This window comes from Cryptomeria japonica, chromosome 5, assembly GCF_030272615.1.
Source record: "Cryptomeria japonica chromosome 5, Sugi_1.0, whole genome shotgun sequence".
NCBI lineage: Eukaryota > Viridiplantae > Streptophyta > Pinopsida > Cupressales > Cupressaceae > Cryptomeria > Cryptomeria japonica.
In genome coordinates this window covers 124,155,735-124,169,828 of record NC_081409.1, presented here as the reverse complement: position 1 = coordinate 124,169,828, position 14,094 = coordinate 124,155,735, and the positions used below count along the sequence as shown (strand labels likewise).

At 31.9% G+C, this 14,094-nt stretch overlaps 1 protein-coding gene across 1 annotated transcript in view; it reads right to left on the bottom strand.

Annotated features, from left to right (window-relative positions):
• Positions 1 to 14,094, bottom strand: part of LOC131068387 (beta-galactosidase 1) — a 212,798-nt gene that overhangs the window by 180,212 nt on the left and 18,492 nt on the right. Inside the window, exon 6 of the mRNA XM_058003566.2 lies at positions 12,307 to 12,450. Within this exon, the coding sequence (XP_057859549.2) occupies positions 12,307 to 12,450 (144 nt within the window). The remainder of the gene's footprint in view (positions 1 to 12,306; positions 12,451 to 14,094) is intronic.

Here is a 14,094-nt window from a genome sequence, read left to right as displayed (position 1 = left end):
CCTACCACAGGGTCCTATCTCTTTGAATTGTGTCTTTACTTTTGTTCTTTTTATAATTGGGGGTGAAATATGTGATCATGCTTAGATCTCTCTAAGGTTTTTCTTCTTCTCAAACATTGAGGGGATATCACATGTGCATGGTGTACCCAATGCTAGATCATGGATTCATTCTTGCCTTTCTCACCACGTGTTCTATTTTCTTCTCCAAACATATTTGATATCCCTCCTTTTCTTAGTTACAACTTCTGGAGCAGCGTCTATCATCTTCTTTTGTTTGACAACCTTTGTTCTCTAGTATTTTGTAGTGTATCCAAAATTATTGCAATTGTAGCATACCATGTTCTTACTAAATAGAGGAGTAGAGAGGTTTCTATTAAATTGATTTGTTCTCCTTCTCCAATCCATACTTTTGTGATCAGCTAATAAAACAAAAGAACTTCTTGACAATTAAAAAACACTTCCATTTTTGTTCCGTATAATTATGTCTTACATGAGAACTATATTCTCTTTCTTGATGACCATAGTTGTTATATTTTGCATTTTGTTGAATGTAAAGGAGCTGCCACTAGACTAAAAAGTTTTTCTTCTACACTCATAGGTCTTATGACAAACTCTATTGCAACTATAACAAATCACATTCATATCTCTTGGGACATCAAAAGCATTCTTGCTTTCATAACTAGGAGTTGATCTATGCATAAGTCTATAGTTTGAAATTTCATGTCCATATGCATTTCATTTGTGACAAACTACATTTATATTTCCAGAGAATACAACATGACCCTTCGTAGACACTTTTCTATATTCACTTACCTTATGCCCATGTCCTATGCATGAATAAAAATAGCTAGAGAAGGAAGGATTGTACCTTACTAAAATATTTTACTGAATAGGTGGATATCTTGTGGACCTGCTTTCTCTATTTCTTCTTCCTCTATGGTTGATCTTGGGCTATTCATTTGCAACAATATTTCCTTTTTATTTCTTCTTGTTGTTAATCTTGGGAGCAATATATTTTTGTTCTCTTCTAGCCGGAGGTCTCCTAACCTTTCTTCTTGAGTCCTTATCTCTGATGAAGCCATCTTCATTCAACTTGGCCTTCCCCTTTGGATCAACATTATTATTTTTTGTGGCAAAAAAAACATTCTCCTTCTTTGAAGCAACAACTATGAAGGTTTTCCGATGATTGTTCATGCTTGAAGATACAAAGTTTATGACTTTTTGATGTCTCCCCATTGGTAGAATATTGTCTAGCCTCATATCTTAAGTCTGTAGTTTCCTTTGAGTGCTTTGGTGCTGCTCTCACACTTCATCCTCCACTTGATATCCTCTTTGCAACTCTCAATCTCTTTTCTCAAGATTTTCCATTTCTTGTTCCATCTTTTGACACTCTTTTTCTTTTGTCTCCAACTCAGACTTCAAAACTTCACTAATTTTCTTGGCTTCTTCTAACTCAGTTGTCAAAGAAGTAATATTCCAATTTGATTCTTCAAGGATTTTTCTCAGATGATCATGTTCCTTTGTGGATGACTTCTTTTATTTCTTAAATTATATCCTTACATTATCCAACTCTTCAAGAGCACATCCCATCTATCCTTCAAGATCCACTTCAGCATAAACATCCTCTTCACCTTCTTCATCACTGCCAAATAAGTCCTTCTTACTTGAATGTGATCCACTATCATACCTTGATGTTCTCTCTTCATTCTGGATCTCTTGTGCCATTAATAGATGCGTTTCCTTTTCATTTTTACTGCAACTAATATATGATCTGCTTTTATTGTCTACACATTTCCCTGCTCTTTTCTTCTTCTTTCTTCCAAAATCTGATCCAGTAGTACTAGGCACTTCATCATAAATTTTTCTCAACATGTCCCATATATCCTTTGCAAATTTACAGTTCTTGACCTTCAATGAAAATATTTTAGACAACCCCTTGAAAAATAGCCTTCTTGCCTTCAACATTGCACTCATATTTCCTTTTTGCATTAGGGTCATTTGGAGGAGTATCCGGGACAATGTATCCATTCTTAACTAACATACAAACAACATAACCAAGAGAGGACACATAGGTTTCCATTCTTAAGATCCAAAATACATAGTTGGTGCCATCAAACATTGGTGTAGGGAATAATACATATCTAGCCATGGTGTTCAAACCAAAATCTACCCAAGCTAGAGAAATCTTATCCAACAGGGAACCTAGGGATCTGATACCAATTTAAGGAACACAAATGAACCACTGAGAGGGGGGTGAATTAGTGGTAATAAAAAAATTGAACTTTCCAAATGATCTAAGATTTGGTACCATAAATCAAGAAAATATAAGAAGAGATATTAAACATAATTGCACACACACACATAAGGAAAAATCATAACACAAGATCTACAAAGAAAACTCACGATGGGGAAATACCTCAATGAGAAATGCTACTAAAGTCTATTTCTCTAATATAGCCTCCAAAGGAGCACCAACCCCCTATCTGACCACCCACTCAGATGATTACAATATTTATGGGAACCAACTCAAAGGAGTACCAAATCCGAGCAACAACTTAGATGATATAAGAAAAGTAAATATTCATTTAGAGTTAAGTACCTTGTAACAAATGAATTTTTTAGCTCACAAATATTTAGCAACACTTGAGATTATTTTGAATCTCCTCTAGTCACAATCTCTATCCTCCACTCTCTAGTCTCTGCTATCTAACTCTGTCCTCTTCTTATCTCTACACCCAACTCTCTGATTTTTGCTTGGTTCAATCCCTTTTCTCGACCCCACTCTGTGTGACTAACCTTCTGTGTTATCTACCTTTGCACTCTATTCTCTGGTCTCTGATCTTCACATTAGCTGTCTACTCACACTCACATGAGTCTTTTCTCTCATCTATATATCTTCACCATATGCACTAGAATTCTCAACTATTCACCCTCCTACATAACTCACCATAACTCACTTCATTTGATGGTCATCTTGTACACATAGGGTTATCCCTCCAAAAAGATAATTCAAAAAATATTCTCGACCACCTAGGAGATCTATGTTGAATCCTCATTAATATGGAAACAACCCACAATAAATGTTACTTTGCTTCTTCTTTCAATGACCTATGCATTCCTTCAACTACCTTCTATCTTGAGCACACACACATAGATCTTCTCTCTTGATCAAAAAATTAAATACTCTACATGATGTACACAAGGATTTGATCTTCTGTAGTTGGCTGCCATCATTCAATGCATCTTCTTGAGCCACTCAACCAATCTTCCACCAGTTCTACATTAAATGTGACTACCTCTCATCTCTACAATTCAATCGGATTGGTTAGCTAACTATCATTTTGGGTGCATCCACATAGTTCTTCTTTGTTGGTAAAGTATCTTCTTTTGATTCATCTCATACAAATTATGTCTTTGACTTCTCCTTCTTCGTCATTGGGTTGTCTTTGGTCGACTACATGGACCTCTTTTATTTTGGCATCACCTTTTTTTCTTCTATCTCTATATCGCAAATGGCTTGAATATTATTTTATGTAGGATTGTGAAACTATGACTTCTTTTAACTTTATCGCTATATCGTAGGCGGCTTGTCCTTCTTTGACGGCTTAATGCGATATTGCGATAACATATATTCTTATCGTAAAATTGCAAAATACTTGGTCAACGGGTGAGTTGACCTGTGAAACTGTGATAACCCTTTCTCTTCTCCCTGTGGACCCTTTTGTCACTATATCTTGAAAGACTTGGTGGTTAGCAATATACCATTTGCGATGCTACGATGAAGTTTACCCTTTATCACCATATCGCAGGATGCTAAGCAGTCCATTGACCTTTGATTGTGATACTACGATAGCCTTTACATTTATTGATATGTCGCAGGAAGCTTAGCCAAGGTAGGGTCCACTCCCTTTCACACTTTAATTCCTTAGTTCCTTTCTTCAATAATCATATTTGATTAATAAGCAACATCCATTCATAGTCAACAACATTTGATTAATCTTGTATACTGCACATCCTCAGTATCTCCCTTGATGCCATCAAATCAAACTTAGTCAGTTGTCCATGTGGGCCACTTCTAAGAAGGCATTTGGTGAAATACCTAGCCTCACATTGTCAACATCACAAAATATACCTGCGGGATGGTAGGGATGCACACCTTCTTACATTTAATTATCCCACAAGATCATCTTTCATCCTTCTTGACTATGGGCTGGTGGGAACCTATTTCCTCACTACTCTTATTACCCCACAAAGTCTTCTATCTTTAGCCTTCCTCATTGCAGGATGGTGGGCATGGTGCAAAACACGCTATATGATCTACTCTTTCTCTTAGTGATATTTGGGCTACAATTCATGTGCGCTCGCCACATGTTAGCACATTGCATCTTTTTTATAGTATTTTTTTCTCTAAGCTGCAGAGTCCCACTTGAGCACCATGTGGCATCTCCCTTTGGATTGTTTAGGTTCTTGATATCATGTTAGGCTTACCACAACCCTTTTTTTGAAGCTTTATCAACATGCCCATCTACCCACTGACAACATGGCTGAGGTGGGGTCCACGTGTTTATTTCTTAGAAAACAAGTTGCCAACTATGACTGCTTCCATTGGAGAGTCGGGCTATTGAGCACCTTAGGAATCATGGAACAACAAAATATGTGTGTGCAAAAATCCTAAAAGTGTGATCGACCAATATGAGACTTGTGAGGGGCCCTTTAACACGTCACTATCAAAGATCGGGGATCGGGTGGAACAAGACTTGACGATTACAAAAAATAGTGCCTACATTTCCATCAGAAAGCGATTAATCGATAAAGAAAATGGTGGGGTCCACACTATCAAAGATTGGGGATCGGGTGGAACAAGACTTGATGACTACAAAAAATAGTGCTTGCATTTTCATCAAAGAGAGATTAACCAATAAAGAAAAGGTGGGGTCCATGACACTATCAAAGATCGGGGATTGGGTGGAATAAAGCTGGATGACAATGAGAACTAATGAGTTACACTTCCACTAGGTGGCGAAAAGCCGATAAAGAAAGGGTAGGGACCCTTTAGACAAAAGTGAGACTTGATGCCTAAAATAAGGTTGATCGGCCGGTCAAGAATTTTTGGAACTAAATCATATGAAATGTGACTCAAAAAGAAAAGGGATTGAAATGGTGAATTGTGTATAACTACAATTGCACTTTTTCTTAGACAAGCATGTTTGTCTAATGGCTTCACCACACTATGATCTATGACTTCTTTGTCCAAATGCAAGACCAAGCAAACTTCCAATTATGTTCTTTGTATTCTCTATGGCTTGTGATTAAATGCCTTTGCATCTCAGACCAGTGGGTGTGAAACTATCAGTTTTCACATTCTCTATGTGGCACTTATCATCTGTACATTTTTTCCATCCACCGAATGTTAATATTAATGATAATCTAATTCCAACACATCTATCCATTGAAGCTAGTAATCAATCATTTGTGAATTCATCATCAAGCTATTTTAGAGATCTTCAAGACTGCATATTCTTCATCTAACCATTATGTAGAAAAAATACATCATTCATATGCAAGCATGTGTATGTGATTAGGGTTTTTTCATGTTCATGCCATTTAATACAACATATGTGATTACATTCAAGAATCAAAGCATCATTATAACAATTACAAATCTAAGGTATACCTTTACACTATTTATTTCAATCTTTGAAATATTTCTTTCAAAGTTAATTCCTAAACCAGGGTTTGAATTAGGCAAACCCCTATTCCCAACCATTTTACCTTCTCTAGTGTGGGTATAAATAGGTGCAAAGCTATAATCTTTAGAATTGGCTTTATTTATAGAGATGAACAGGTTCCTCTTTGAATGACAAAAAGTCCAGAGGACCAGAGCGATCAACATTCTAGTCTTGACAAATTAGGAGCTCCTTTTGGGAATAGATCCGGATACTATTATATTACTTAGTTCTAGGTTCGCGGCTCGATCCAACGATTGTAGCTCTCTGTTCATAAAAATATACTTCAATTTTAACACATTTATCCTAATTTCAAAATTTCAACAATTTAACTTAAAAGAGGGTATCGATTTCCAATCCAGTGAATCCAATAGAATTCTCAACCCTATCCTTGCTGATTTGTGGCTAGATCTCTTGGGTTTACCCCTCTTTAATGTAGTGGTACCTAAGCCTAAAATTAGTGGTTTCTACTACATCTAGAGGTGGAAACCCTATTTTTTCACCATTACAAAAAGCTATATTATAGATGCAAAAATATAGGGTTACATGGTTGAGCGAGGGATATTAAAATGCACAATTCATTAATATCCATCAAGATAAAACAATAATATTATAACTTTGTCGTTGATATTTTTGAAGTGAAAAGACATGTAAAATTTAAATTACAATCAAAGCGGTAACTTGATATTTCAACATGCTATACATATCTCCATATGAGGTTAGTAGAGGTGCACACTACTTTATGCATAGAGATATGCCTACCTTGATCATAGAGGATCATAATACCACTCTCTTATAGCCTATATTAATATAGTAAGAAAGGTAGTCCACATTCTCTTTGGGACATGGAAATGCCTTGTAACCAAAAGTACTTCAAGTAGGGTTCTAAAATTTTACCCAATAATTGGGAAATGTGTGGGGATCGTAGCCAAGGAGTGGAGATTGAGGACAATATAAATCAAGCATTGAAACACCACATTCCTTTATCTCATTCATAAACTAAAATACCAACATATCTTAATATTTTGTATCTAATTTATTTGTGTAATAATATATATGATTTTTATCAAGGCGATGGCATATAGGTTGTAACATTGGTATTATTCTAGATGAATAGAGTATCTTTTTGACAAGTAGAAAATTTGTAGTTGGGGTCAAAATTGCTCATGAGGTCATTTACTCCATCACTCAAAAGGAGGATGAAATGATTTCATAACTTGATATGAATAAGGTGTATGATAGAGTCTACTTAATCTTCTTAGATTGTATTCTTAATAAAATTGGCTTTGTGATTAGTTGGAATGAGTAGTTTAGAAGCTATATAACCTAAAGGATCTTCTCAATTTTGGTCAATGGTATTATATATAATAAGTTTTTAAATAGATTGTAAAGAGGGATCAAACAAGCTAATGACTCTCACCATTCATATTTTTAGTTATGATAAAAGCAATGAGTCAATAATTGAAGGTTGAATCCAACATTGGAAACTTGGAAGGTCTCCAAATTTATAATACTATTGAGAGCATCATTGACTTAAAATTTGTGGATGACATTATATTATCAAGTGAGGCTTTTTCTAGAGAGCCTAAGCTTATCAAGAAGGTATGAAAGGAAAACTAGTATAAAAATTACTAAGAAGTAGTAAAAAGTATTATTTTTTAGGGATCATAATAAGGAATTGATTGATACTCCTTGAATTTAGGTTTTGATTGAGGGAACCCTCTTAGCTTATATCTAGGTATTCCATTTTTAGGAAGAAGGCATTACTTGAGAAGTGGAAATAATTGGTTGATCAGGTTAAAAATAAGCTCTCTTCCTAGAAAAGTAAATATATTTGCATAGAAGGGTACATTATGTTGACAAAGGCATTTTTATCTACTAATATTCCTATTTATATTATGTTGTTTTTTCATAGCCTTGGAAAATTAATAAAAATAATTATAAAATTAGTAATTTTTATTTGGAAAAAATGTGGAGGAAAAAAATAAATTCAACCTCTTAAATTTTTTGACTCAATTTGTAGGAACAAAAATATACGTGGTCTTTAATTTAGAGAATATAGAAAGTTGAACATGACTATTGGAATGAAGCAGATATGGAGAATATATGGGGCAAAAAATATGTTATGAAATAATTCCATGCATATATTGATATTGTTAAATATGAAAGATACTTTATTCAAACATTCTTCCAATAGGGGTTAAAAAAATGCAATTTCTTGAGAAGTTTTAGGCATTTGGTGGCAAGACCTCAAATGGATAGTTGGTCAGGGTGACCTAATTCCTTTATACTATGTATTTTATCTCTTTGATAAATCTCTAACAGAGGAGAATGACTCTAGGAATCTCATTAATAAATAAGATTATCATTTTGATAGTTGAGTGAGAAGCTATATAATAGAGGATGTTGAGGGAAAATCAAGAATTCATCTAACCATATCCTCCTTGAACATGAATCATATTATAAATTAATTGATCACCTTTTTATGAAAATGGTATAATTTTTTTAGGCTTCAAGAGAATAAACTAATTTTGAGTGGTTGTTTAATTAGATAGGTTTTGAATAGATCTATCTATTACTCCCTTGATTGAAGGAATGAACTCATTTATTGGGATTAACAAGAATTTGTCTCCATAGAAATGTTAAAAAAATGAAGTTATAGATGATTTCATGGGAATATATGATACTATCCAAATAGGTGATGAAAAAGGGCTTTTGCATCAACCTTGATGTAATATCCTTTTTTTGGAAAAGCTGAGTTCCTTATTTCTATATTTTTTAAAAAATAAATAAAACAAAAAAGATGTCAATGAGATCTTGTTCTACTAATTAAGTTTAATGGTTTTTAATGAGCCACTTGGGATAAATTCTTCTTGAATGCAAGGCCTCAACATTCTAAGATACGAGTCTATGATTGTGCCTAGGGAAATTTTGGTGAAATAGATATCCCTAGTCCTTCACCCTTGGTCAAAGAGGTTTTAGACTAAGTTCTTTGTGGATGACATAATTTATCCTCCATTAAAAAAAACAATCCTATAGGGAAAACCTCCCTAAGGTTCTATTAGATGTAAAAAATAAAGAAATAAAAAATGAAACATGTCAATTGATGAAAACCTCTTTGAGGAATCGATAGATGAGGAACTTGGTCCTTCCTTGGCATCTTCAGAGAGGTATGAATTTTCATAAATTTTGGTATAAAAATATCATGAGGTTAACTTGGGGACTAAAAAAGGTTAGAAAATCACCTATCTAGCAACCACTCTATTAGAGGAAGAATGACAAGTCCACATGACTATTATATAGTTTTGATACTAATTTTGTTAATCATGATGAGCACAGTTAAAACAACAAAAGAATTAAACCAAACTCACATAAAAAATAACATCATAAATTATATGGCTCACCTATATAGGTTGCATCCATTGGAAAAGTAGGCACACTGTCTCTTATTACTAATTGTAACAAATATAATGGTTTTTTTTATCAATCACCAATGTTTTTTTAATTTCTGAATGTATATAACGACAACAACAAGATGAAGAGCAAGGGGAAATCAAATGACAAAGACTAGTGGACTTCACAAACATAACACCCTCCATATTTTTGTCATAGAGATAAACCCATCATAGCAAATGCAAAACACAAGTAGTCGTTAAACAACATAGAGAGAAGGGGCATTGCCACCTATACAATGTTTCTTTGGTCAAAAAATAATAATTATATCATTGAGTTTATTTTTTATTTTAATTTTTTATGGAGATTTTTATATCAAGCCAATTTTGTTTACCTACCCAATACGGGAGCATGAGGCATAAACTAAACCTCTTTGTCTAAGAGTCAAGGATTATGGGGTACCCATTCTGCCAAAGTCATTCTAGGCATGATCCTAGAATCATCTCGTATGATGTCAGAGCCTTGCACTTAGTGAGATCTGATCTTTGGTGACATCATTCAAAACCATTAAACTTTACTAGTAAACCGAGGGCCCATTGACATTGAGTTTATTTTCATTATATCACATCATAATATGAATTTTTAAAGCATCTCCGCACTTTAATGACAATAATAAATTACATGTCACTAAGGTGATTTTATTCTTTAAACCTTAATATTTTAATATAATTCAATAGAAGGAAGGGTGATATTGATGGAAATGAAAATAGTATAGAAATACAGTTGAAGGAATTTGGCAGTTGAAGGAAAGCTAACCTTTATCGTTGGTGGTGTTAATGGAAAAACATATAATTCTTGGTTTCTATATATCCTATATTATTTCCTGTGCCAATAAATTAGTCCCCAAATTTGAGTCCATCTCTTTCACTTAGAGTAAGAATGAGGGAAAATATACGATGAATTGGGCTACCAATCAAGGTTTTGATTTAAGGAGAAATAACACATAGACATGAAAGGGCATGGATGGATCGACTTCTAAATTAGGTCTAGGTTCTTTTGGTGACATAAACATTTAGTGGTCATGAGTGAGAGGACTATTTTTTTTTTTTTGTTCGATATGAGTGAGAGGACTACTTTTTTTTGTTGTTTGATATGAGTGAGAGGACTATTTTTTTTTTTAGTTTGATATGAGTGAGAGGACTACTAAGAGACATGTTATAATGAAATACAATTATAAGAAAATAATTTTAGGTTTTTTAAAAGTTTTGATAAATTTTGTTTTGATGAGATTATAAGAATAAATTTTAGATTAGCATAAGAAGGTTTTATTTTGGACATCCACAAATAGAGTAGATTTATCGTAGCTTTCTAATTCAAAAGAACAATAGAGAGACACTCTCATAATATGATTAGCTAGTTTTTATTTTCATAATATTAAAGATTTAAAATTTGAAGGAGATTCTTAGATAATTATCAATTTGATTATCAAAGAAAGAAGTTTGAATCGAAAATGAGATTGATACATTGAAGAAACTATAAGTTAAAAATAAAACTTTGATTCTATTAACTTAATTATTTCAAAAGATATTAAATTGAGTAGCTGATCATTTAGTTAATGAAGGAATAAATTAAAATTCACTTATAGCTCTATACAATGATCAACGTAGCTCATGGAAGGGTTTAATTTTCAAACTAGTATTTCATTAGGGAATAACTGATATTTTAAAAGATACATCATAGAAGAGAAGACAAGCCATATTTTCACAAGGAAGTAGAGATTATGTTATGTTTCAATAATTATTTAGAAAGAAACATTTATTTTTATGCTAATTGGGTAAGTATACAGCTCAGCATGTCAAGGTAATTTAATGATGATGGTGATCAGGTGATACATGTTTGGAAATTTATTCATATTACGCATTTATTAATTAGTAGTTTTCCAAGATTTCAATAGAGAGAAATGGTGAGTGAATGATAAGGTAAGATGCTAAGTATACGACAGTAGAGAGCATCTTTGACAAGCATTTTTAATTTATATTTTTTTTGATGTAAATTCTTTTGCACTTGGATTCATCAAATGTGTATTGGGTAATCAAGAGAGTAGCTATAAGATGATGCTCAAAGGATATACATTGTGAGGATTTTCTGAAAAAAATTGTATTGTAAATTTATCAAATGATGCAATACACACTTGGATTCTTTAGTTGTTCATGATATATTAATTTTTAGTTATGCAAGTGCCTCTTGAAGGATTAGATGAAGGCCTCGAGCCAAAGTTCCCAAGAGAAGAGGGAGTGGTGTCACTATCTACCTCATAGGACACTTAAAAGTTAAAAATTTCTAAGTTCAAAATTGAGAAATGAGGTACAAATCCTAGTTTTAATATGTAGGAAAGTTGAATTTTATTTTATTTTTTTAAATTTTTATGTTTCATCATTTTAGATGGTATTTGGAGGTGGATATTGACCATGATATACCATATTTTTATGGATCATCTTTGAATATATATTGCATGTGGTATATTTTTTTTCATGGTGTTAGATTTTCATCTCTAACTAGTTATAGACGCAAATGAGTCACTATGGTGGTAAAGTACTAGGTGGAATAAGTCATGGTTATCTAGTATAATCCAATAGGGTCTTGCAAGAAGCAAATGAGTCATTATGGTGGTAGCATATTAGGTGGAATAAGTCATGGTTATTTGGTATACTCCAATAGGATCTTGCAAGAATTTAGTGTTGGTCAAGGTTTTAATGGTTGTCGTTGTCACTATTAGGATATACATAGCATGATGACATGTTTCTAGATGTAATGTGTTCATTTTCTTTATTGCTTTGGAGTTTTTAACGTATTCTAGTTGTGTGGTAGTTAGCTCTCAATTTGGCAAAACCTTGTCTATTTCAAGCTTTTTTGTTTCCCTTTCATCGTAGTATTAAAAAAATTGAACGGTGGGGTTTCTTATAGAACCCCAAATTTTAGAGATGTACATACATTCCTCAATATTTTATATGAAATTGGTGCTTAGTTCAAGGTTGTGACAAATAATAATAATATCAAAATCATCAATATAGACAAACAAGATTTTTTTCATGTCATTTTATGCTACATTAACTATTGAAAAGTATTTTTAAAATAGTTTTAGTAATACACATGGTTTTATAAAATAACTTGAATGTGAATAACTTACTATTGGATTTGGTGCATCAGGTTGCTTACACATGATCCATGGGACATTGGTATTTAATTCAATTGCCATATTTGCTGCCCAACGTACATATGAACGACCTCCTTCACGAAAAGAAGGCTCAACAATTCCATATTCATTCTCTATCTGCATATACATAGAATAAATCAAATATTTTTAATAATTTACACAAAATTATTCTTTACAATTAAAAATACATAAGCAAAATAAAACCTTTAAAAACTAATTTGTATAAATAATTGTATTTTTGAATAAATTATTATGAAGTTCAATCTTAAAAGTTATACAATCACTATACAAACAATTGATCTCAGTACATATAATATTAATTTGAAAGAATTATAAAACAAATGTATGGTTGTAAGCCTATTGTCTAATTTGAAAAAAAAACATAAAATCACTATACAAACAATTGATCTCAATACATATAAAATTAATTTGAAAGAATTATAAAACAAATGTATGGTTGTAGGGCTATTGAATTTTACAATAAAATTGTTTTTGGAATTAAAATCTAAGAAATATATAATTTTTTATATAGAAATATATGTATAAATTTAAATTAAATATTAAATATTATTCATAAATCCCATAATTTTATAATAATTATATTTTTCTTTAATTTGAATATTTTTAAATTTTTAATTTTTTTTTTAACATTTAAGCTAGTTAAATTTTCTTACAACTCTTATCTCACTTATTTTGAAGAGGTGACAATATTTAAACCAAACTTTACTATTCTTATATATATCAAGTTTATAGTTTGAGTATCCAAAGAAAAATGCTATAAGTTACAAATAATTAATCCACTCATACTTGTTATATTAGCTAAGTTCCCATATACGTACTAGGTTAAATTTGGGGTTTTCCTTTTTTCCCTTTGAATAACCCTCTAACATCCTATAGATCTATATGTATTTTAGTCATTCAAGAAAAATATCACATGCCAAATTATTATGCCTAAATCAATTGCAAACACATTTCAAATTATACAAAGGAGTCGAACGCTAGTGATATATTTATTATTCCTATAATTTGGATTATACTAATATGGTTGCTTAATGAAAAAATGAATTTTTCTTTAAAGTAAATATTGTAATGGTCCTTGAATCTAATAGTGGTTTTGTAATTAAAAAAGTCCCTTGGGAGATTTACTTTATCTCTAATAGTAAGGAGGGAATGAGAATTGTTAAAAGTTAAAAGTAGGGTTTAGTATTCTCAAATTAATGAATCATCATATATGTTGAAAGGAATAAATTTGAAAATTTTCACATCAAATATAATGTGTAAGATAACTACTCTTATTATTTTTCTAAGTTAAGATGGGTTTAGATGTTGAGATCTTCATGCTCACTCTTAATCTACCGAGGTCAATGGAATGAGCTTGTTATGAAGATCATTTGAAAGTTATATTTGAGATTAATTTAGGATGAGTCTCTTCTTTAATCTTTTTTCTCTCTATAACTCAAATGATAAGGCTTCCTTTTCGGTGAGGTCTCTCAGGTATAGATGTTATAATCTTGAAACAAATATATGAAATTCAATGGTTGTATTTTTTTCTTGAGTACTATTGGAATTATATTTCTTTATTCAAAATTAAGAAAAAAATTAAAATGTGTGTACATATAAGGAATTCATATCTATAAACAAGTTTCAAACTCACGTTCCTAATAAACTCCCAAACATAAAATTTATGTTAAAGTTCTCTAATATTGAGTAAGAGATTTATATATAAATAGTTATTTCCCACCTTGTTTTTGATTTATTAAT